The following is a 25,641-nucleotide window of genomic DNA, read 5'->3' on the forward strand; positions in this document are numbered from 1 at the left end:
AGAAACTCCCAGAAAGCTTTGATAACATGTTTAAAGTTCTTTCTTCTCAGAGATCAAAAAAGTTACTGATAAGTATACCTAAAACAAAACATCTTGAATATTTTCCAGCAGTGTCATTTCCAAAACTTTGGAATAACTTGAGAAATGAAATAAGGCTTTCAGACTCTGTAAAGAAATCATTGTCCATGATTAAAAAAGATTATCTTTTAAATTATAAATCATTTCATTGCAACAAAAGAAAATGCTTTTCCTGTAAGAAATAAAATCTGTACCAACTTCTGTAACTGTAAATAGTTATTTAGTCAACCCACTTAATTATTGATCTATTAAATTTGTGTAAATATCTTATATAATAAATATTTTTTGTAATTCTCACTATAAATAAAATAATAAATGAAATCAATTAAAGGGGTAAATTTACGGCCTACTCCAAGGCTTAATTACTCCTTGCTATGCAATTTTTAAAATATGATTTTATATGTATATTTAATAATCTAAATGTATTGCATTAGTTAATAAATTCTATTCTATTCTATTCTTCTGATTTACTTTGAGATTACTCAAGATATAGAGTACTTTTGGATTTAAACTTTAGCAGGTCCATAATTACTTCATAATTGAACAAATATTGCTGACCTTTCCCCAACCTCAACCAACCCCATCCATAAAAATTATATTGATGCGCAATTTCCTCCACCCCCATAAAAAAAGATATTGCTTGCCCTCCCTCTCCAGCTACTACCTCACCACCTGTGTTTTACTCAGAAACCGGTCGCTGACAAACTAGTGCCAAACTAAACCACGCGGTGGGGGCGTGATTTAAATGTGTAGTATACTCCTTTTGTTAAACTTAATTTAGGGTTTCTTATATAATTGCAACGTAGTTATAAGACTTTGGGTAGCAACAAAATGAGACGTTGGGTACACCTCTAACTGAAACGATTTTTGATTAGTCAACGGATCTAAATTTGTCTCGGACAGGATAAAATTAAAAGCCTAAATCGGACAAGGAATAGCCGAAAACGATATTTTTATACTTAAAATTTAAGATATAGAGCTAAATGAGTGACTGCGTCTTTCTCTTTTTATCGACAGACGCACTTGGATATATTATTTTCATAATGAATGATATGTATTTCCGATTTTAACGTCAGCTCATGTTTAAATTTGGTGAGCTATATTATTGAGTAGCCTTGTTAAGATTGGATGGAAGAATTTTGTAATGAAATCGAAAGTGGGGAAGGAGGATAAGGGATGGGGTAAACGAGTTATCAAAAGACCAAAATTTCTTGCCAGTGGAACAAATTCCACCCAGAAACCACTGTAGCAATAAAGAGCAAAAATTGGAATAAAACTTTTAGATTTCAAATTGCTTTATATGTAATATGTATTACCTATTCAATGTTGACAATAATTTTTTTTTTAGTCCAATAGGCTGGAGGAGATTATATAGCAAAATAATTGTACTAGATTAGGAGGGTTGTAGTTGAAATAGATATTTATAACATTAAATATAGCCTACATAAGTTAAAGAATTAACCCTGAATATCTCCAGAGATTTCTAAATAATATACAATATTATTTACCTATGCCACTAGCCACTACTTCCAACAGATGGTGAGGGGGGGGGGAATTCAGCAATATTTGTAAAAGTAACTAATATCCCAAAAAAGCTTAAATCCAAAGTTTGCTTAATATAATTCAGTGATTTCAAAGTAAAACAAGAATATTTTCCATATCCACTGCCCTTCTCCTAATAATTTGTGGTCTAAGAAGGAGGGAGTGGGTTGGTTGCAGCAATATTTGCAAGAGATTTTGATGCCTACTAAAGTTTAAGTACTAAAGCTTATATATATCTTTAGTGCTATCTAAAGAACTCTTCTGCCTCTTTACCCACTTCCAATTAGATTTTATTAGGGGTGGGGGGGGGGGGGAGGTGAGGTGTAGTCAACAATATTTCCAGAAACTTTTGGCCTAAGAATCTTACATATATAATGTTTTCTTTCAATACTTCAGGTAGGTTGAGTAAAACAAAATACTATTACTTCGCCCTCCCCCCTAAAATTTATGGGTTGCAAGAGGGGGTTGAAGGGGGGGGGGGGGTTGAGAGTATTTTAAATATTAACTTTAGCTATATGTAAACTAGAATTGAGGTTTTCTTTACTGGTTCCAGTGTAACAGCCTCTAGATTAAAGTTGTAAACAGAACAATGTACCTTTTTCATTAAATAATTTCTTTAAAGAAACAAAATTTTCTAAATGGGGAGGGACTGTGTAGTTTTCATATGCAGAGACATATAAACTCCTCAAATGTTAAACTCACCCTTTTTATTTGATGAATTAAGGTGTTTACTTATGCAAATATCCTTGGAATTCTTGCAATTGAGATATCTGGCAAGAAGGAGCAGCTAAGATTTAATCTCCAACGGATTCTGACCACTACTGTGCCCTATTTGAAGGCCCTGTTGTCCGTTTCTTTCGAGATTTTTTTAAATCTAAGGTTTTGTTAAGGAGACCTGTGATCATACACCAGATTATCACGTATTCTAATAAAATGAAATTTGTAGCGGGATAAAATCATGATCCACACCCAAACCCCCCATCCCCTCCCTTCTACTGGATAAACGAACTGACCAATAAATGATAGGGAAAATAGCCACATAAATTGACGACATTTTTCCCATGTCATAATATCCACGTATATTCTACACTAATTTTGATAACTAAGAAACATGACGACAATTAGGCCATGGTTGCATGGCACTATCACATATATTATTGATTTTTTCAGCTGGTTTTGTTTGCAACCTAATCCTGGATGGAACTGCCTATACCTTTGGTGTTCTTCTACCTGAACTTGTCAGAGAATTTGATTCAGACAGGTATTGTTATCAAAAGGCCAAATCCAATGATTTTTTTTAGGGTAGCCTAAGAGATAGGGTTTCCTAAGTCTAACATTTTCTTATGTAACTATGTATTGTCAAGGAAACCCTAACCCATAGGCGAGCCTGTAAAATGAATTGACCTACAGATAATTGTAGCATTGCACACAGTCTAGCCACGCCCTAGCCACTTTTCAAAGAAAAATTTAAAATAAGTGGGAGTAGTTTTTTATTAATCACGACAGGTTAGGTTATATTGGGTAAAGCGTAGCCACACAGGGTTTGGGATCCGCATGTATGAGTTAGGGTTAGGCATAAAGAAACAAAGGAGGCAGGTTGTTTTGCTCGCTAAGCACATTAGGGCAAAGCTCAGGTTTACCCATTTCAACAATCTAAACTTAATTTTTGTTTTCAATTGATTAATATACAAAATATACAGATATCCTTAATTAATGTTTACTTAAACAAAAAAAACAATCAACAACTATTTTATTGTATTCAAATTTCCTGTTATATTAACAAGAAAAAAATTATTTTTGACGCAATTTCGGTCAATGACTTTGTAAGTATAAAATGGAATTTTTCCGTACTACAAATTTGTGCTTTTTTGAGTCAGAATAAGCTGTTTTTCTTCAAATTTTAAGGTTATCGGGATATTGTAAAAATGAAATTTTACCATTGAGTTTTGTATTTAAAGGAAGCTTCACGTTAGTCCTGACCTGAGGTAGAATTATGCTATTTTCGTTTTGGATTTAGGACTTAAGGTATAGTTTAGGCTATTTAGTGTCCCCTCCTACCCCTTTGAATTGAGAGGCCCTAGATGATAGATAGATCATGAAGTACACCGCTATTTACTGCAGGAAAACTTTTTTTTGAGGGCATTTAATTAGTCTCTATAGAGAGTTTGCAATATTTTTTGTATCACAAGTTTTTGTAGATTCATTATTATAGACTTAATTTTTCCTTTAAAGCCAAAATGAGTTGTCAATGTTGCGCTACTTATGAACTTAATTGTCCTATTTTAGTAATACATGATGTAATGAAATATATCTTGTAATTAAAGTTAGTTTATTTGTTTATATTTGGCACATTAGTAGTACCTACTAAATTAAGTAATTAAACACAGGGAGGGAGGGGACAATGGACTGGACAGTCACCAAAGTTTTACATGCACGATCACCCAGTAGTTGCCTTAAAAAATTTTAAAGATTTTATTAAATCTTGATTTTGTTAAACAAAATAGCAGTGTCCACACTTTTCCGCAAATAATTTTAATCTAGATAAGAAGATTTTTGTTAATCATAATTTGGAGTGTACATCAATTTATAGTCCATTGTCTTATTCCTTAAGATCACTGAGTTAAATACAAACAACGCTTTTCTTGATTGATGTCTTTACGTTAGTGTGGCCGTAATGTCCGTGTTAGCTCTTTATTGCTGTGATTATATGAACAAAAGATCATAGGAATGGTGGTATTTTTAACAATGTTACATGAAAGATCTAAATTAAAGAATATTAATAAGTGCTCGCCATTTTTAAATGCCTAATAATGCTTAAAATTGGCAAATTTAAAGCTCTTATGAACTACATAGCTGAATAAGCTTTCTGTTAAGCTTCGCTTTGTTGAGATCACTAATCATGGTAACTGGACAAAGTGTCTCAAAAATCAGACTTTTGACGTCATAAAAATGAGGGAGATGAGAGGGGAAGTGGAAAAGAAAACAAAAAGAGATGGATAATACCTCATTTTTATGACGTCATATGGCTGATTGTTGAAACACTTTGTCCAGTTACTGTCCTTGTTATAATTTCAATTTCATGTAATATCAAACTTTCATTTATTTCAATGTATATTGTATACTTATTTTTGTACAATAAACATGCCTTACTTTGATTAGACCAAATCAGATATCTCAAAGTATTCCTGAAGTATGCCTTTTATAGATTAAACTTTTTGTTGAAATGTTTTAACGTTGCTGGTGTGTACATTTAGAACCCATTCAAGATTTATAATATTCACAAAAGTATAAAAGCCAACGGCTAAGAGTAACTTTGGGAATTGTTTTTATTAATTAATTGAATATGTGGTATCCGCCGAGGATAAATGGCAGACACCGGAGTTCAATTAGATTACGGCAGTGTGACAGACGTGGACACCTTACTATAGAGAAGCTACGCTTCTCTAGCATTCACTAAATAATAATCAACATCTATTTCAGTTGTCACTTTATTGAAGGTCTAAAGAGTACTAAAGCTATATACAACAAACAAATAACTACACAGATAGGAATAAATAATCATAACATAAAAGCATTATAATACATATACAATAGTCAGTTTGGGCAATAATGATCCCCCATCCCTGGAAAGGGTGGGGGGAATTAACAATACAGTTAACCATAATAAAACTTGGCAGATTCAATCATTAATTTTAGGCATAGGGAGGGGGTCGACAGACCCCTTCCCCAGGACTCGGGGGAGGGCCGTTGGCCCTTCCCCGAACCCCGGTCAGGGGTGCCATAGGCATGGCTCACGGTTGCCGAATACCACAACTCTCCCCTCGGAAGGCTGGGAGAGGGTTTCCCTACCAGACTTCCGACAGTGGTTGAGGCCTTCGGTCCGCTCCTTAGGGCTAAGATATATACAAATGATAATGATTCAATGGAATCCTAGTGGTGAGTGTTTCTCAGGGCTGATGGGCTCCCAACGTGGGATAGAAGGCAGAGGCTGGCTTTGGTTGGACACGTAGTTCAGCGCCGGCAGGTGTCAGGTTGGCGGGTGGCACAGTTGTTGCTGGGACAGTCAGTAGTGGGGCATTCTGGTTGTTGTTGGCAGCGGCTGGGGCACTGGCTGCCAAGTTGACCGTCTGGGCGGCAGCCTGACCTCCCGAGGGGCCGCGGGGTCTTCCAGAGGGCGGTCCTGGCCTACCTGGGCGGTCATGCCCGCTATCGGCTGATTGCATGGACACCATTTCCTCGGCTGCTTCCCGGCCGATGGGAATGGCATCCCAGTCTACTGAAAAGTCCCGGGACTTGGCATGGGTGAGCCGGGCTCTGGCCAAGGCCTTCCTGTACAAAGTTGGATGGTACAGGAACACTTGTGACATCGCATTCATGGCTGCTCGTACACCTCCTTGTGCTGCTGCCAGGGAAATGATGGTCAGGTCCCCCAGCAGTTTGAGGATCAACAACAGCAAGCACAGTATGGCTGCGCCATCTCCCCACTCGTGAATAGCTTGTCTGAATCCAGCCCAGACATCCAGGGCGGCCTCTCCTTCCTCTGCCAGTCGGTCGATGTTGTAGGACACTATCCCATGGTCCCCTGTGGCCGAACAGCTGCCTTGCTGAACGCATGAGCCATAGGACAGGCCGGTCAGCATGGCGCTTTTATATGCTGGGAACGCCAGCAGTTGCTGCCAGTCGTTCAACTCAGCCTGCGAATACAAGCCCCCTGAACTGAAGTCATCCAAGGGTTCTGTCAGCAGCTGCTTAGGCGTATCCAGCGGGGGTGGCCTCTTCTTAGGAGCGGGGGTTAACTCTATCCAGCCTTCCTCCGCGTGCACAGTCAGGGGGTATGTGGAGGAGCAGGGAATCTTGGTGGCGTGGCCGCTATACACTCGTGTCACGGCGTCTACAAATCCTGTGGGCTCTACTGGCACTTTGTCCCAACACTCCTTGTGTTCACGGACAACATATTTGTTGCGTTGGCAGGTAAGCTGGAGCAGGACATCTCCCCTCAGCACTGAGAACGTGCTCCCCTGGACACGCACCGGGTGGGCCGGGTCTAGTTGCTGGAGCTTCCAGCAGTTGGCCGCTACTTCTTCTGCTGCTGTGCTTTTCATGCGTGTCTCCAGGGTAAATCCAATATAACCTGCATGTATCTGGGCCTGCAGGGGGACATCAACATCCCTGGCCGATACTCTGGGCAGCGCTGCCGCGGCTGGGTCAGCTGCCACGAACAATGCTGGGTGGTTGGTGGCATGGGCCTCAAAGTCGCAGTTCACTATCGAGGTGGGGTTGGTCATATTGATGAAAAACTGGGCTTGATGGTCAACCAGGTACGCATCCATCACTAGGCTAGGCTGGAGGCTGCGGATCAGCCTCAAGGGGCAATCTCTCCCCAGGTGGTCCCACACGTAGGTCGCTTCCCCAGTGATGCAAGACAGCTCAGAATGGGGACATTCCAAGGTCAGGTGGTCAGATTGGGACTCCACCCATCCATCCTCTACTTCGTAGGTCTCTTCCTTGACCAGCAGCCGTCGCTCCTGGAGCACTAATTCATTGCGGTACAGCTGGCCCTCGAAGTGGACGTCCTCCCCTTCACAACCCACCCCCTCGGGGCTGTTGACGAGGGCGCCCACCATATCGAGGGTGAAGAACAGGGGATGGTTCAGCTGGAACGTCAGTGGCTGGGTCTTGCCTGGCAGCGTGTAGACTCGGTTCCTGGCCAGGTCTCGGCACGTTTCTGGATCTATCTTGGTTGGCCTCATGAGGGTGGGGACCGAGGTCACCTTGAGGTGACCCCATACCCCACACCTGAATGTCCACTGGGACACAGTGAGCTGGCAACTGTATCCTGTTGTTTCCCTAACCTTGACTTGCTGCAGGACGTGTACTTCATGGCCCAGGGGCACCTCCTGGTGTAGAGGTTCCGTGTTGCACATCTTTTCTTTATTGTAGGCTGTGACGTGGGTGGGGTTGGCACAGTCCCATCCCACCAGGACGTAGCTGGTTGTAGGCCACACGGCTGCCAGCAGTAGTCCCCACAGGACCATCCACCAGTGTGAGAAGCTCCCAGGCAGCCATCTACCTCGCGCACGCGGCTGGGGATCTTCGGCTCGGGTCACGGCTGCTTCTCGGGGCTGGACACGGCTGGGCTGCTCCTGGCTAGATACAAGTTTCCATTGAGCGTTATCTTTGTGTGGCCGGGGCACCCCGATACCCTCCCCAATGACAGACTGGCAGGCGACTGGCGCTTGCCTGGGTGTCGGCTCCCCTAGCCCCAAGTGGTCCCTTCCCTTGTCCAAGGCATGCCCAGTGGCATGGGGCTGAAGTGCGTGTGGCACAGACTCGCCCTGACTCACGTCCCTCCCCTGCCCTAGGAACTCAGGTGCATGTGGCACAGGCAAGTCCTTATATCCCCAAATTTCAATCTCCCCAGCCTCTGGTGCAGGGGGCACAGGCAAGGCTGGGGTTTTACAATGGCTTGGATACAACACATTTATCAAATTTAACTTATCCTGGCTCGACTGGGAGTGCTGGGCAGCTGGGTTCCTTCGGATGGCAGGGGGCGCTGGATGGCGTGTAGTTGGGCTCTCCCTGCAGGCTGGTGGCGCTGGCTGGCTGGGGGTGACGGGTGTCACCCTTTCCTCTGGGACTGCTGGCTCATTCCAGGATCCAGGTCTCTCGGTGGCGGCGACGGTTGTCGCCCCAGGCACCAGGTTGGAGGCTGGCTCGTTCCAGGATCCAGGTATCTCAGTGGCGGCGACGGTTGTCGCCCCAGGCACCAGGTGGGAGGCGCTGGATAGCACCCCCCCGTCATCACAGGTGGCGGCGCCGGGTGGCGCCCCATACATCGATGCTGATGCGCTGGCTAGCGCCTCCTGCCTCTCTCGTTCAGCGGCCGCCAGGGCCTCCCCGTACACCGTCTCAGTGACGCTGGGTAGCACCCCTCCACTCTTGCTGGGTAGGCTCAGTCGAGCAGGCTCCATCATGTTGAGGCTAAAAGGCTGGGGCCTCAGGACTTCTGGCTCGGCGATGTTGTTGGGTTGCACCAACTCCGGCCCCAGGTGGTTGAGACTGAAACCCAGGCCAACCCGGTTGGGCTCAGCCGCGCCTCCCAGTACGTTGATCCTAGCTGGAACGGTCCCAAACTGCGGCATCCCGTCGGCTCGGTCCGCGGCTTTGTGGGCGGCTGCTTGCTGCGGTGGTGCTGGGGGCGCGCTCCCTTCCATATGGGCCACTCTGCTGGGCTTTCCTGGAGGAGCACCCTTGTCTGCGGTGCGCCTGCGGCTGGCTACCTGGTCCCAGTCAGCTCTGCACTCAGCCGCCGTGTGGCCGGCATAGTGGCAACGCTCGCACTTGGCAGAACGGTCACGGCGTGGCTGGGTGCGTCTCTCCTCTAGGCTGACTTCCATAGGCGTCGGGCAGTCTCGAGCTCGGTGGCCTCTCCCCTGGCAGCGGAAACAGCGACCTGGAACCTTGTCATCTGGAGCGACCTTCCCCATCTGGTGGAGACCCGGAGCCAAGGCGCCAATCTCCATTGGCTCCAACTCGTCATATTGGGGCAACTGGATGCTGGCCGATCCAGTGAGCCCGTCGGTAGAGTCCACTAGGCACACACCCTCCTTCAGCTGCTTGGTAATCATGGTGACGGTAAACATGGCTCGACGAGTGTACTCAGGTACACTCGTGATCTCATGACTCATCATCTCACGTTTCACATTAGCGTTACGAATGCCACGATTTAATTCGTCCACTAACAACTCGAGATCCTCATGGCTGTAGGCGTCCCTATACAAGGCACACTTGGTTGATATGTATGCTTGTATAGGTTCTGTCAAGTGTTGCTTGTAATCCCTAAACGCTTGTTTAAGCGTCTGGGATTCAAAAGCGGGACGAAATAACATTTCACACTCGGCCTTGACCTGTTCGTAGGTCAAGGCTTGGCCTGCCTCGCCAAACAGATGAGAAGCCATTTCCGCCGCTTGCCCTACCAGTGACAGTAAAAGGGCATTGCGGCGGTTGAGGGAGTCATGGGGCGGCACGCGGTAAGCCGCCCATGACATCTCGAGTCTGCGGATGTGGGAACTCCAGGATTGCTTGGGCGGTCCTCTATACTCCGGCAGGTTACTCAACATCAGCTTGCGGTACTCGGCTGGAGCCGGCTGAGGGTCATCCTGGAGCCATCCTGGGGCTTGGTCGCCTCCTGGCGCTTGCGGCTGTTCCATCGGGTCAACGGTTCAACGGCGGGACACAAAGGTATAAGGCAATAGGATAATTAGTTTGTCACTTGAGGCTTTCTAGCCTAACAGCCAACACTGTTTGTATCACTAGGTTGGTAGTTTAGTTACAAAGATATAACTTAGCTGTACTTATCACTAGTTGGATTCTGAGGTTGTAGAGTAGGCTGGTAGGGGTAGATAGGTGTTGAGGGTCTGAACTGCTGTCAGGAACTGATTTGGTTTTCCTTTATCACACTATAGATAGGAGGAGGAAGCTTGTAATTCTTGATTTTCTAAAAATACCTCTGTTAGATGCTATGGAGTAGCTCCGCTCCGGTGTGTGTGTGTGTGCGTGAAATCTCCTGTCCTTGCAACGCGCTTACGCACCGTCAAATCCGTGCACACAGGTAAAACGCGCACTTATCCCTCAACTCGCTCTCTCATTGGTCCGCTTTGTCCGTTGAATTTTATGATATTTCCGCACTCCGTTGCGCTACCCGTGAATGGCGCTCTGTGTTCCCGGTCACTAGCTCCACACCGTGGGCGGACTTAGTCCAATGTGGGTAGGAGGGGGGAAGCGCGTGAGGGGACGGGGGTAAATCCGTCCGTTCCCCCCTGTGAGGAAGGGGGAGTGCTGTGGGTTTGAGGTAACTGTGTGATGAGGTAATGGTGCCCTTTCTCCTTAATCCTAGGCTTATCTGTTATATCACCTTGGTTGTATTTCCTTCAGTGGAGAGTGGGCCCCTCCCTTTCCTCTGAAATAAGGGGTGTATTTTTGTTGTGCTGTAGGCTTGAGGTGATTAGATTGTGTATCAGGGCATTTGTTATATTACATCTAGCTTCTATTTTTGTCCTTATCACAATTGCATAACAGATTTGTTTACCAACCCTGTTCTATTTTTAGTTGTTATCACAATACACAATAAATCCAAGCCTGTTCTATTTTTAGTTTTATCACAATACACAACAAATTGTTTGTCAATCTTTGCTCATAAATCTATTATTTAACCATCACACCAGGGTGGTAATCCCTACAATGTGATATAATATCTGTTTTTCTAGATGGGTGGCTGCGTTGTAGCCTCTCAGGATACTTGGAGTTGACGTAGTTTTCTCTGCTCTGGTGCACTACACTCGTATGTTGGCTCGCAGCTCACAGCTATGTGGCGTGTTTCAGCCTATCGGCGGCAGGGAATGTCCCGTCCTGCTAGCGCCGCTGATCCAAATCCGGCTGATGGCGGCAGGGAATGTCCCGTCCTGCTAGCGCCACTGGTTCGGATCCTGCTATCTCTTGCAGTAAGGTTGGCCTATTTTCAGCCGTTTGCACTTATTTGGCTTGTTTCAGCCGGTCCGCAGGCCTGTTTCAGCCCTTTGAGCGCTCAATTCTCCGTTAGATGTCGGCGCTTCTCGCGGTTCTTCGTCAAGTTTCGCTGTTTCACTTCCACAACTGCCGGATGCAGAGTTAGACCTTGCTATCCAGGGTGGGTAATTCAGGTTGCTTGTGTCAGTTTTGCCAGTTTCACTGCTGGGAGTACCTTAGCCTCAGCTGCGCGTCTGCTCTACACTTGTGGTTTGCCGTAATCTCACACAGCTGTCACCAAAAGTTGTGGTATCCGCCGAGGATAAATGGCAGACACCGGAGTTCAATTAGATTACGGCAGTGTGACAGACGTGGACACCTTACTATAGAGAAGCTACGCTTCTCTAGCATTCACTAAATAATAATCAACATCTATTTCAGTTGTCACTTTATTGAAGGTCTAAAGAGTACTAAAGCTATATACAACAAACAAATAACTACACAGATAGGAATAAATAATCATAACATAAAAGCATTATAATACATATACAATAGTCAGTTTGGGCAATAATGATCCCCCATCCCTGGAAAGGGTGGGGGGAATTAACAATACAGTTAACCATAATAAAACTTGGCAGATTCAATCATTAATTTTAGGCATAGGGAGGGGGTCGACAGACCCCTTCCCCAGGACTCGGGGGAGGGCCGTTGGCCCTTCCCCGAACCCCGGTCAGGGGTGCCATAGGCATGGCTCACGGTTGCCGAATACCACAAATAATCTATAATCGTGCAGACTGACGAACTTACCCTAGTTGTAGAGTAGCTTCTGTATAAAATATGAATGGTAGGAGGGGAGAAATGTGCTAGAATTAAGAATTTCTATTGAATTATTTTTTAACACTGCCTGCCCATAAATCAAAGCAAATGTTGGATTCTGCGATATAGAAATTATTGCCTTTCATACAAGACATGGATATTTATTATAGAGAAAAAATAGGTTCTTTATAAAGACTATGAAAAAGAGAAAAAATTTTAAATTTTTGCCGAAATATTTCGAATTTCAAATAATGGACTATGACGTCGTACGGAATACTTTGGAAATTTAGATATTTAAAATAAAATAAAAACATTTAAATGCCACTAGAGGCCTCTAGGGGGCGTAGCCGCTGGTTTGGGACAAATATGCTTTATTTTGGCATGCCCAGAAATGTGTTAGAAAATTTACGGATAAAAGGAGTGAAAAGAATATACCCCCCTCACCCTGCGGCTCCTGTAACCATAAATATTCAGTAAAAATTCTTTTTTTCCATTTTAACCCTTTTTTTAAGGAAAATATTATATTTTTTTTGATGAGAGGGTGATTTCCGGCGTAATGGCATAAAACCATCCCTGAAAAAAATTGTTACACTGTTTTTTTTTCTGGAAACCTTTCTCTGCGCCTGTCCATTGTGAGCAAATTGAAAAGTGCAAAATATATATTTCATAAAAGACATTTTGATGAATTTGGGAGAAGGATGTTTCTAATTTATTGTCAATCTCAACTGCTTTGTTAAAGTTATTTGAAACTTCGATCATTGAAATAGTAGAGGTCTTTCCAAATTTCAATTTTACCTCCCCATTCTGGACGCCACTAATTGCATATTAGGAAAAACTACTTATTATAGATTGATGTCTTTTACAATAGAAAATTTAATTCAGATTCAATTAAATCACAAAAGATTTAAATGAACTGGTTGCAGCCTATAAATCATATTTATCCCTTTAAAACTAGGTTTAATATGCAATTCTAACTAAAATTAAACAAAACAACAATGAAGCTTAAGAATTGGATGTATTTGAATCTAGGGATCTAAAATCTTAACGGCCAATAAAATGATGTACATACCCAATGATGATACACAAAATTGACCCTTCCGTAGCGTACGACTAGTGGTTAAAACGTTTGAACAGTCAACTTAATAGACCAACCAAATAAAAGTCCCCAAAGTTATTAAGGGGCAACGAATAAGAAAACGTTTTTATAAAAACTTTGGGGACTAGTGTAATAAACAGCTGGCTATCCCATCTCTCTCTGTTTTTAATCCCTCAAATTAAAAATAAGAAAATGAGCGTAGCTATTCTGTAATACATATTTTGTAATTCGTAGAGGATCCGTATCATGGATTGGGAGCCTGCTGTGTGGAATGTACATGTTATCTGGTCCACTGGTTGGAGGTTTTGTCAACAGGTAATTATAGGATTTCGTTGAATTAATTGATTATAACAGGGCTCGGTAGCAATACGTTAGCAGCGGCTAGGCCTCAATTGTAAACCTGTCAGGATGCTTTGAATTTTTTTTTGTAAAAATTGATTGCCATATTGGGTGAGGTTTAGACTTCCAGCTGATTTTTGAACTTGTAAAAAGTTGATATCCCCGAGGCTTACAGGTGGCTCACGCGCGGCTTTCAAACCCTGTCTAATAATTTAAGATATTTCTTACTTTAAGAGTAACTTTATTCAGTTTAAAATTGATTGGCTTTTTACAATTGATATTTTCTTTGATTTTTTTAATAAATACATATTCATAAAAAAATTATTATTGTGTTAAGGTTTGGAAATCGTCCTGTTTGTATTTCTGGAGCCATACTGGCTTGGGTTGCCATTTCTTTATCTACTCTATCAGGTAGCATATTATATAAAGTAGTAAGGTGTTTTTCTTATAAGCTAGGGATTTAGATAAATACGAAACAGTTTTAGATCCCCATTTCATGGGGGCTTCATTTAGGTCACAGAAAGGTTATGGGCTATTTATTTTTAGATTTAAGTCTTAAGGTGGTTTTAGGCTGTTATCTGCCCTTTTAAACACCTTGGAATCAAAAGCCCTTAGATGATAAGTTCGTTATTTTGACAAAAGCTCCAAAATGGTTCTGGGCAGGTACTAAGCTATTTATATAATAAGTAGCTAATCTAGGAAAAAATTGCTTAGCTATGAAATTAGAAATTCAAAATCTTAAAGTAGAGATTGAAAATCTAAGTTTACAAAAGTGTTGTGGAAAAAATATGGGTGCTTTCCCTCAAATTACCAAGCGAGCACAGGATTAAATTAAAAATATTATGTAATATTTACCCTGGCAAAATCACACGAAACTGCAGACCTGTATACAGTGGAACTACGCTGCTATAAACAATTACTCGCTTTTGACAATTATTTCATTTCCTAAAAACTAATAATTGCAAATTTTCATTGTTATAAAAAAAAACATATTTTGATAAAATACAATAATTACTATAACTTTACATAAATACAAAAATATTTTAAATGCATTAATTATATTGATATTTGTTATGGTAAAAACAGTTATGAAACTAAAAAATATAATTCTATAATATGTTTGTAAATATTGCAAATTTTTAAGAAACATCTAACGCCGAATTAATTATTGCATTTATAGTTTAATATTTTTTATAAACTTTCTTATTAATGGTGGATCCGTTCGTTGATTTAAACATGTTAGAATCTTCCTATCGACCTTAAACCTTTTTAGAAAAGTATAAAAACTAATGAAATCATAGCATATCAGGGAGGAAGGGGACATTGCTGTTTATTGCAATAATCCACAAAGGTTTATAATAACGTTTTCTTATTAGTTGGCTTAAAAACGTTGGTGACTTTTATTGAATTTTGATAGTTGGTTTATTAGTTGAGTGTCCAAACATTTAATTGTAATTTATAGATGGGGCAATTTTGTTTATAAGCATTGGGGATGAACATTAATTTACCGGCCATTGTCTTATCCCTCTAGATCATAGACTTAACTTTTTATTTTCATTTTACTTTAAAGGAAACAGTTTCTATCTTAATCAACATAAATTCTACTCTCTTATTATCCCTTTAGATTCCTGATATCATACCTAGAATCATAACTGGAAATGACAAAAATATCTAATTTATTAAATTTTCTTAAAATGTATCACTATCATATTTTACTATAATAGATGTCAATTCACAGTGACGTTTAAGGGAAGTGGGAAAAGAGGTGTTTATTTTACCTACCCAGATCCCCCTTCCATCATCACAAAAAAAAACTCAGGGGCCCAAGTCACTCCATATGCATTTATGTTCATTTGTCTGATTTTATGAGCTTTTTAATTTAATTGGTGATCTAATCCTTTTTTTTTAAATTATGAGTTGTAAGTTTTTATCTATTGAATATGATGCTTTACTTAATTTAATGAAAATGATTTTTAAAATGATGTTATTAGTCAATTTCGATATTTTAGCTTATAAATACGTCTAAAAGGAGGGATGATAGGAGAATTGGGAAAGGAAAACCCCCAAAACAGAGATGGATTTAGACGTATTATTTTGACGTCAAACATGATACTTTCCATAGCTTCGCTTTAAATTGGAAATCAATAAATCAAATACTATTGTAAAATATTTTTTAGTAAATGTTCCAATGATGATTGTACTTTATGGTATTGTGGGAGGATTTGGTCTGGGACTTATCTACTTACCAGCTGTTGTAGCCGTGGGACACTATTTCGAGTCCAAGCGCGCCCTAGCCACAGGTATACAGTGCATCAATTGTTAAGTAGATAATTAACTTTTTAGAAAAAATATGGTATTGACAATTGAGTAAAGGGAGTAGAGGGAGAAAGGGTTGAATAACTGTGTTTCCTTATCGCAATGATCTTGTGTAGACTCCCAATTGGGAAAATTAACCAATGATGTCGGGAATGTTAACAAAGCCAAGTAGCAGACGAAAAAGGTCATTGGAAAAGTGGGGGAGGTAGTTATCAGTATATACATCTATACTGTTGATTTGGTGTATTGACCGTTTTAAGTCTTGCAACTAATCAAAGAAACTAACTTGAAAATTTGACTGATCTTTACAATGCAAAAAGATAACCGTTCTTTAAAATTAAATTTTCTCTTTAAAATGTATAAATTTTAATGATAGAATATTAATTCAACGCAAAATGCTCTATACTGTTCCATTTTCATCGTCATAATGATATCTTATTTCAAGCATGTTTTTTTAAAAATATTTCTACCAAAATTTCAGGTATAACTGTATGTGGATCCGGCGTTGGTACCTTCCTATTTGCACCTCTGTCCTCCTATCTTATGGAAACCTATAGCTGGAAAACTTCAAACCTGATTTTTGCCTCCTTTTTTCTGATATGCATTCTTTGTGGATTTGCTATGAAACCTTTAGGTAAGGCACACTAAGAGTAAGATATCAAGACACACTATAAGTAAATTGATTTCACCACCGTGACATTAAGGTTAAAAAAATAGTGGGGTAAGTGGTTAAATAACTGTATGTCCCCACCCCGTGGACGTTGTGCTTATTTTCAATTGGGTCTTTGAATTTTAAGCCAATAGCGTCGCAACTATAAACACAGCCAAGTCGTTAAATACGACAAAAAGCTATCTGCTACACGAAGAAATAGCTCCCCAACACATGATCCAGGTTATGCATCTATCTAATACATTTATTTATAGTTACAGACAGCGTGACGTTAGAAAACCTGAAAAAGTAAAATAGGTGCATAATTTGAAAATGCTTGTTTGCAGTGTATTAAAATTATTCTAAAAATCTAAAAATTCTACTGTAAGAAAAAAGATTCTCTTTGGTAAAGAATAAGGAAAAAGAAAGGACAAAATACTTTTCTATGCTATCCTATTGGTAAGGGTTTCCCTAGCCTTAGAGATATAAAGAAATATATAACCTAAGACTTAGGAAACCCTTTCCTTTAGGTTATACTTAGTTTTTAAAAATTTAACAATGGATTTATTAATGCTTGTAACTTACACCAGAATATCATATATTTAGAAAAGTGAAATTTGTAGCTGTCTAAACTGATGATCACCCCCATCCCACCCCTGCCCTCCCCCCACCTAATTGTTGAACGAACTGACCAATAATTTATGGCCAAGTCAGGAACCTGAATTGACGAAAATTTTCCTCCTGTCATAATATCCATTAATAATTTAGAGATCTTGCCACCCGGGAAAAAGGAGATAGAAAAGATGACAATAGAGCTACCAGATGGAACTTCATGTGATGTGGATGAAAAATCAAGCAATGGTATGATTATCTATAGTAGCAACGCCAATGAGGAATAATTCAGGGTCCGGTTTTGTACAGTGTAAATATTGTACACTTGAGTTTTCCCGTACTAACAAATATTTCTAAAATGGTGTATTGACAAATGATTAACCAAATATTGATAAAAAAATTGAAAAATAAAATTTTTGTAGTTATTTGCTCTTGTACCTTTAAGACTTTTTATTCTTGGTGTACTGGGGATCTGTAATTAGCTTCTTTAAAATTCTAATCAATTATGTTTCTTAAAATCCGAAAAATATCATGTTTAAAATGAACATACCCACTTTTTGGTAATGATAATCTAGTTGCTACGCTTGTACTTGTTTCAGGAATCTTTATGCAAAGTTTGAAATCCATAGGACTATTCTAATATGCCTAGTAAAACGATCATGGCTGTATGGTATGGATAGACATATAGACGGACTGTCTGACCCAAAATGTATAAGCTTTTTTTACAGTGAGTTAGCGGACAATGGACATAATTAATTGGTTTGAAAATATAATTGTCCAAACTTTTTCAACCGAAGATTTTAATCCATAGAATTAAGGTGTAATTTTGTCTATTATCAATAGGGATGTGTATCAATAGATCTTTGTCTTATCCCTTAAGATTCCTGAAATTTAAAAAAAATCATTGTTTGTTTGAATGTAGGTACTGGTATGCCACGTATATGCGAGGACGAGGAGGACAAGAAAGATCAGAGTAGCGCAGCTAGGAACAAGTATAAAAGAAATGATTCCCTGCGGCCTCCAACAAATGTTATTGGCAGAAACGTCTCGGCTGTTCAACTTAAATCTTTAAGGTTGGTGTTGTTTAATAAAGAAATTATAGGTGTAGAGATAGTGTTTTCCCTAGTAAGCACATATATCCTCGCTATTTATTTAAAATAAAATGAAATAAAAGGGGAAAGGCAGGTTTTTCCCTGTAACTAACCCCTGTGGGTGCCCTAACTTGTGTGGTTGTTACCCTATACCTAATATAACCTAGCCTAATAAAAAATTACTCCCAAAAAATTACACCACTCCCCCTCAATTGAAAATTAATTCGAGATGAGGTAAGTGGGTTACTGAGCTCGACTAGTCACTTTTATACAAACCGCATATTCTCCTCTTGCAAAGCTTCCTTGAAAATTTACTTTGCAGCGGTTTTAAAGATCTTATATTAGAAAAACACACTAATGAATAAGGATTTTATGATAGTATATAAAGCTTGAACTGTATTTAGTGCGAGTGTTTAGTGATTATTTCTGTAGAATGCATAAATTTGCATAGAAAACATATTAAGTGTTCATACAAAAGTACATCAAAATATACTTTTATATTAGCAAAGTTAGCAGCCCAGTAGGATTTTTATCAGACTCTAAATATTCAAAGTGCTTTTAATAGGCACTTTACCGATTTTAGGCTATTAATATGTGTGAAATACGTGATAATTAGAGTTAAGTAGTAGTGTTAAAATGGAGAATGCATCGGCTAAAAGATAGGGCAGCAATGCATTCATATGCAATAGTTCTAGAATAACGTTATACTATCAGAGGGTAGTCGTCTGGAGGTTGTTAATCAAAAATAAATTTACAACTCCTACTAACCATTCAAGGTGTATATTCTAGGCGTTCGTCTAACAATAAAATTGTAAGTATAAGGGAAAGATTTCGATTCAATTAGGAGTAAAAAAAATTGCTGATTTTTGCTCTAATATAAATATTGCTATCATAATAGTTTAGAGAATCTAAATGAATACCATGTAAGCATCATTGATTACACATATATTATAAAGTTAATGCTAGATTAAAGATCAAATATGTTAAAATAAATAGGCTTATGTTTAATATGCTTATTTATGTGCATATTATTAGTATTTTTTATTAAAAAAGGAAATAAACTACTTATATAACAAAAAGCGGATGCGCCCCTGTAATAAAAGGGCCCTGTTTTCAAAGGGAAAGTGCGGCCATGAAAAACCTAAACCCATCTTAACGACTTGATCTGAACACAGTAATAGTGTCTGACTGATTATGACGTAACAAAAAAAAATAGCAAATGAGAGGCCACTATAAATTTTACCATTGGTCAATAACGGCCTCTCATTGGCTAATTTTCTTTTGTTACGTCATAATCAGTCAGACACTATTACTGTGTTCCTTAATCTTTTAATTTAAAAAAAAGCCTAAAACCTTAGGTCACCTTTGTGAAGTTTTCCTAAGATGTAGAACACAATCGGTTCAGTGGTGGTTGCTGAATTAAGAACCTGAATATCATCATCTTATTCACAGGATCAAATTGGAACCATCATTATTTATTTTGTTAACGTCTGTATCAACAGACTCCTTTAAAGCATCCATATGATAATTTATCTCTCTATTTATCAGGACCAGATTTAAACCATCATTATCTGCTCTGTCGATGTCTGTATTAACAGACTCCTTTAAACATCCATATGATAATATATCTATATATTTACAAGGACTAGATTGGAACCACTCTATCTATGTCATATTATCATATCATATTATCTATGCCTCCTTCAAAGTATACATATAATGATATATTTATCTATTTACCAGGCCTAGATTGGAACCCTCCTTGTCAGCTCTGTCAATGTCAGTGTCCACGGCCTCCTTCAAACCCTCGATGAGCCAGACCAAACTCGCCAGACCCTTCTCAAGGAAACTATTGCATTTGATTTAGTGGAGCTACTTTACAAGACCTGTTAAATTATGTATGTATGTCAATCATTTTGAAATTTAAACCCTTGCAGTTTCAAATTTGAGATGAACTCAAAACCAAACCTTGTTTGAAATTGTATGGCATTAAAACCTAAAAAATATATATGTTCACACACTTGATTGCAAAAAAACATAATCACTTCTGGTATGGTAAGAACTTTAAAGAAATTTATAATTAAGGAAATTATGTGATCTACTTAAAACAAGATAGTTATATATTCAAGTGAATCTTAAGTAAAAATTTTAATTTTCAATATTCTTTACAATTCTACAGAATTTCTTCAATAGTACATACAAGAATATTTTTTAACATTTTAATACACCTTTTGCTATTTTTAGGTTTTTTGTATTGATCTGCCAGTTATAAAATCTGTTTAAAAAATATTGTTTATTTCTGCAAATGAGCAATTGAAATGCCTTATTTTGTTTTTAAGTAAGAAGGTTTTTCCATAGTGTTTTAAATTAGTTATCTTGTAGGTAGAAGTGAATAAGCAATATTAGTTAGGACGGTTTAGTAAAATTGTTATCGTTAAAGAAAAAATAAGATATTGGATTGTTTGCTTCTCTTTGCAAAAATTTTAAAGACAATATTATTTAGGATCCGCAGGGTTTAGGGATAGGACCTAACCATATATAAAATGCAATATTTGTGAATCTCAGAAAGGATATTTTCTTCTCTGGGAGTATGACAAACTTTGATATGGAGGGGGAAATTGTGGTCAGACCTAACAGAGCCAGCTATGTATCCATAAAGGTAAGATTTTTATTGCACGACCTTTGTCTGAGGGTATGATAAACATTTATAGACAGGGTATTAAATTTTAATGTAGTATTGCAAAATTTTATATGAAAGGGGAGAAATTAAAATTAAAACCTTCAAAGCTAGTTAGTGTAATTAGTTGTAATTAGAGTAAAACACTAGAGGGGTAAGGGGTTACATGACTGTATGTCCCCATCCCAAGGACCTTGTGCAGCCTCTCAATTGGGTATTCCAACATTATCCAATAGTGTCGGGAATATTAACACAGCCAAGTAGCAGAAAACAAAAATCTCTTGTTATTTATTCATTTAAAAACTCATGGAAAAGTTTTGTTTAAATCAAATTCAATGTCTCTAAAAGATATTTTTTCTTCTAAAAATATTTTCTTAACGTACTAGTATAGTTTCTTAAGAAAACAAATATAAAAACAATATTAAAACTTAAGTATTAATTTAACGTGATTGACGTTTAATTTCAAGAAATACACTTACTGTATTATTATACCTTTTATTAATAAATAAAATTTGGTGCTTTCCCACAAAATTCCAAGGGGACACATAACCCCCCCCCCCCTCAATTATGATTTAAACAAATTATAAATAATATGGGAAACCACTGCGGGGGAACTGAATCTTGTAGGACCTGTACCCATTATAACCAAACCTTACCTGACCTTAAGTATAAATCATATATACACAAAATCTACCCATCCTTATTTTCAATTTATTTTTTTAAATGGGGGTTTTGTGCATATACAAAATTAAAGGAAATTTAAAAATACAAGCAATAGCAGAAAAAATAAATTAATTTTCTATAGGAATGAATAATGTTGTTTTATATTGTTTATATTTTTTCAAAACTTAAAAGTTCTCCGCCAAGTATAGACTAATTTGATAATCATCATTGTTTTTTTATATTTATGGATGCCTTTATACTTGTCTATTAAGATATATATTATAGTTGCGCTACTTATTAACATATCTTATTATAATTATCCTTGTTATATTAAGGATGGAACACTACATACTTGTCTATTAAGATATATATTATAGTTGCGCTACTTATTAACATATCTTATTATAATTATCCTTGTTATATTAAGGATGGAACACTACATACTTGTCTATTAAGATATATATTATAGTTGCGCTACTTATTAACATATCTTATTATAATTATCCTTGTTATATTAAGGATGGAACACTACATACTTGTCTATTAAGATATATATTATAGTTGCGCTACTTATTAACATATCTTATTATAATTATCCTTGTTATATTAAGGATGGAACACTACATACTTGTCTATTAAGATATATATTATAGTTGCGCTACTTATTAACATATCTTATTATAATTATCCTTGTTATATTAAGGATGGAACACTACATACTTGTCTATTAAGATATATATTATAGTTGCGCTACTTATTAACATATCTTATTATAATTATCCTTGTTATATTAAGGATGGAACACTACATACTTGTCTATTAAGATATATATTATAGCTGCGCTACTTATTAACATATCTTATTATAATTATCCTTGTTATATTAAGGATGGAACACTACATACTTGTCTATTAAGATATATATTATAGTTGCGCTACTTATTAACATATCTTATTATAATTATCCTTGTTATACTAAGGATGGAACACTACATACTTGTCTCTCAAGAGCTTCACTTACCAACGTTGAACTGAAGGTAAACATTTTTAATTAATTTCATTTTTTTGTTTTTCCCTTATAAGATATACATAATATTTTCAAATAAAACGTCTGATAAAAACAAAATATCATTTATAGATAAGTTTTGAAAATCAAGGCATATATAAAAGTAAACTTTTTAAGGTTAAAATTTTTTTTTATAATTTATGTATTCAAACCAGTCACTTGCATGCACAGTGGGAGCGTAAACATTGAAAAAAAGAAATGGAGAACCTTATAATCACATTTTAATATTATCTACACCCTATTCTCATAAGTTAATCCATGCTTCAAAATAATATCTTATTTTGTCTTTTTTTAGGATTCTAACTCAATAGTGGATGTATTGAAATCAATGATGGACTTCTCATTACTTAAAGATCCGAAATTTTTATTAGGTACGCATTTATTTTTTTGTAAATAGCTCTTGTTTCCAAGTTTGTAACATACTGAAGATTTTAAAATTTGTGCACATAAGTTAATTACTAAAAAAAGGTATAGTACCAAAGTGATTTTGAATAGCCCAACTTATTTCTATGAAAAGCAAGATTCAACTCCCGGACTAATATCGTGCAATTAAATGATTAATTGAATGAAAAACTACTATTTCTTATTATCTTGTCCTGTTATTTATATTTATGTTTAGGATAACTTGATTCTGTCTATGACTTGACCAGGTTTACTTTTCCGTAAAATAATTCTGATTTTATGGCAGTTTGACATTAGCATAGCATTTGATACAACCCTCAATTTAAATTCTTTCTCGTATTCATTCGAATCCGGTGGATAGGAACCGGTTCTCATCCATACGAAAAAACTATGTCTAGCATCGTATTATATCCAGTTTTCTACGAATATAGAAATGTACAATCATAAGATTAAAACCAGTTTTTTTAGCCCGTGCCTTCGGCATCTCGGGGCTAAAAAACTAGTTTTAATCTTATAATTGTACATTCTATATCCGCGGAAAGCCGTTTATAATACGATGCGAGAAATAACTATTATTAAATACTAGCAGCTGAGCTCCTAGCATCTAGAAAGGGTATATTGCCGGTACTTCACTACTTCTGGATATTATCATTCTTGCTTGAAATTCAACTATCCATAGTTTTAGGCTTCAATTCTTTTACGAATTTGCCATTTATTTGCGAAAATTTGCGATCCATTCGCATTTTTTTCGGCTGGGTAGATAATAGAAGATGTAATTATACCTCTCCGGGTAAAGCCCCTAGAGGCTAGGGGCGAAAGCTAGTATCTTATATTTTCCTTTGATTGATATGAATAAATTTGGTTATGAATACAAAATTTGAAATTACACAAGTGTACCTCCATATCATAAAGTATACATATTTGTACTCCTCACATAAACTTGACCCTCAAATACATATTAAATTAGTTTACATGTATGTATGTAGATGGCAGGTGTCCCAAAAATATGTAATTTTTATTAAATCACATGTATTTATCTCAAAATAGATTTACATATGATCCTAAAAGATAGGCCTATCTACCACACATTCTAACATGGACCTTTAGCTATGGCCCTAATGGCCAGTATAGATTTTACCATTGGTCAATTACATTGTATATTGGCCTATCATTGGTCATTTTGTTGTATGACGTCATTTTTTTTATGGTACTTTACGCTGTTTTCCGTCCTACTCCAATACTAAGAAATTATAGCTACACATACACACCAGGCTTACCTATCTTAGGAGAATAGGGTATCAAACTTTTATATAATCTAACATTTTTGTTGTATACCCATTTTTACGTATTGTCCTATATGCTATATATTGACAAAACTTTCTACCATAGATGTGTGACTCTACCTGGATCTGAAGTCATAGTCTTACTGATATCATAAATATTACATTACATAACAGCCATTTTTGAAACTTAAATATGTAAAAAAAAAATACAATATGTATATTTTAAAGTAAATCGAAAATAAATATTGCCTAACCTCTGCGGGGACTCATACCGAGATGCCCTAACCTTACTTGGAATAAAGAGGAAGGGGTTTCTTTGCTTAAACAAGAAAATGACAGAGAAGTTGCATCTTTGTCTTGTGTCACACTGATATTGAGATTACATGTCTTTGTAAATGTTGGAAGAGCTTATGTGTTTAATTTTAGGTAATGTGTTAGAAATAGGAAAAGTTTAACCGTTCCATGGCATGGATATATTATAAGAGAGAAAATATAGAGACATTAGATAATCCTAATAATCTAAAAGATAATCCTTTTTGACTGTTAGAAGGATTAGTTTGATAAGAGTTTTTTTTAAAGTTCTGTTCCAGGAATTGTGGTAGAACTACATAAACTATTTTCTATTATAAGAACAGAATAAAAATACTCCCTAAATTATATTTCAGGTGATATATCCCTGTTTCTGTAGTAGTATAAGTACAGGGTAAAAATACTCCCTAAATTATATTTCAGATGATATATCCCTGTTCCTGTAGTAGTATAAGAACAGGGTAAAATTACTCCCTAAATTATATTTCAGATGATATATCCCTGTCCCTGTAGTAGTATAAGAACAGGGTAAAATTACTCCTTAAATTGGCCACTAAATCTTTATTTTCAGTTGGAGTGAGCAATATTTTTGGCTTCCTCGGGTTTTATATTCCGTTTATCTATCTACCCAGCCTAGTCGAGGCACAAGAAGGCATAACAGGTTAGAAAATACGTTTTATTGAGCAAAGCTTCTCCTCAATTTTTAACATATGTACAGGTTATTTAAGCAAGCCTACTCTATAATTATTAATGTTTGTTTATTGACAATTTACTCACCCAACATTGTGGAAGAATGCAATAGTATTACATATTAGTATTATCAACACGTAGAGTATCCACTCGACGTCGGGGAGATGATAGGTTCGAATCTCAACTTAACAACGCGTCATAACTAAGGAGGTTAAAAATGGTTCCTAATGCTACTATGTCAGGTGCACGACATTAATAGTTAAAGTAGAGGGAATGTCTTGGCCCAAACAGGCGCAACTCATTTCCATGCACAATTAGGACTTTTCAGACAAAGACCATCCTACCAAAGAGTTGGTTGTCAGATGGGTGTTACTTAACCTAATACCCGGGGTGTTTTCACTGTTAAAGAGACATTTGGCTTCCCTTAGTTATCCTGGGTTGTTGGACATGGCGTTTGAATGTCATAGACAGAGTCACCTCCCGTATGAGGTAATTGATGAGGTACATGT

At 37.7% G+C, this 25,641-nt stretch overlaps 1 protein-coding gene across 1 annotated transcript in view; it reads left to right on the plus strand.

Moving 5' to 3' along the window:
- Positions 1 to 25,641, plus strand: part of LOC145307260 (monocarboxylate transporter 14-like) — a 41,720-nt gene that overhangs the window by 11,544 nt on the left and 4,535 nt on the right. The window contains exons 3-14 of the mRNA XM_080149632.1: positions 2,791 to 2,881; positions 13,271 to 13,351; positions 13,713 to 13,786; positions 15,553 to 15,675; positions 16,173 to 16,325; positions 17,109 to 17,201; positions 17,875 to 18,025; positions 19,787 to 19,886; positions 20,607 to 20,702; positions 22,363 to 22,419; positions 22,744 to 22,819; positions 25,014 to 25,103. Coding sequence (XP_080005758.1) covers positions 2,791 to 2,881; positions 13,271 to 13,351; positions 13,713 to 13,786; positions 15,553 to 15,675; positions 16,173 to 16,325; positions 17,109 to 17,201; positions 17,875 to 18,025; positions 19,787 to 19,886; positions 20,607 to 20,702; positions 22,363 to 22,419; positions 22,744 to 22,819; positions 25,014 to 25,103 — 1,185 coding nt within the window. The remainder of the gene's footprint in view (positions 1 to 2,790; positions 2,882 to 13,270; positions 13,352 to 13,712; positions 13,787 to 15,552; positions 15,676 to 16,172; positions 16,326 to 17,108; positions 17,202 to 17,874; positions 18,026 to 19,786; positions 19,887 to 20,606; positions 20,703 to 22,362; positions 22,420 to 22,743; positions 22,820 to 25,013; positions 25,104 to 25,641) is intronic.

Source organism: Acartia tonsa, chromosome 2 (genome assembly GCF_053477335.1).
Source record: "Acartia tonsa isolate MP-2025a chromosome 2, ASM5347733v1, whole genome shotgun sequence".
NCBI classification, from domain to species: Eukaryota; Metazoa; Arthropoda; class Copepoda; order Calanoida; family Acartiidae; genus Acartia; species Acartia tonsa.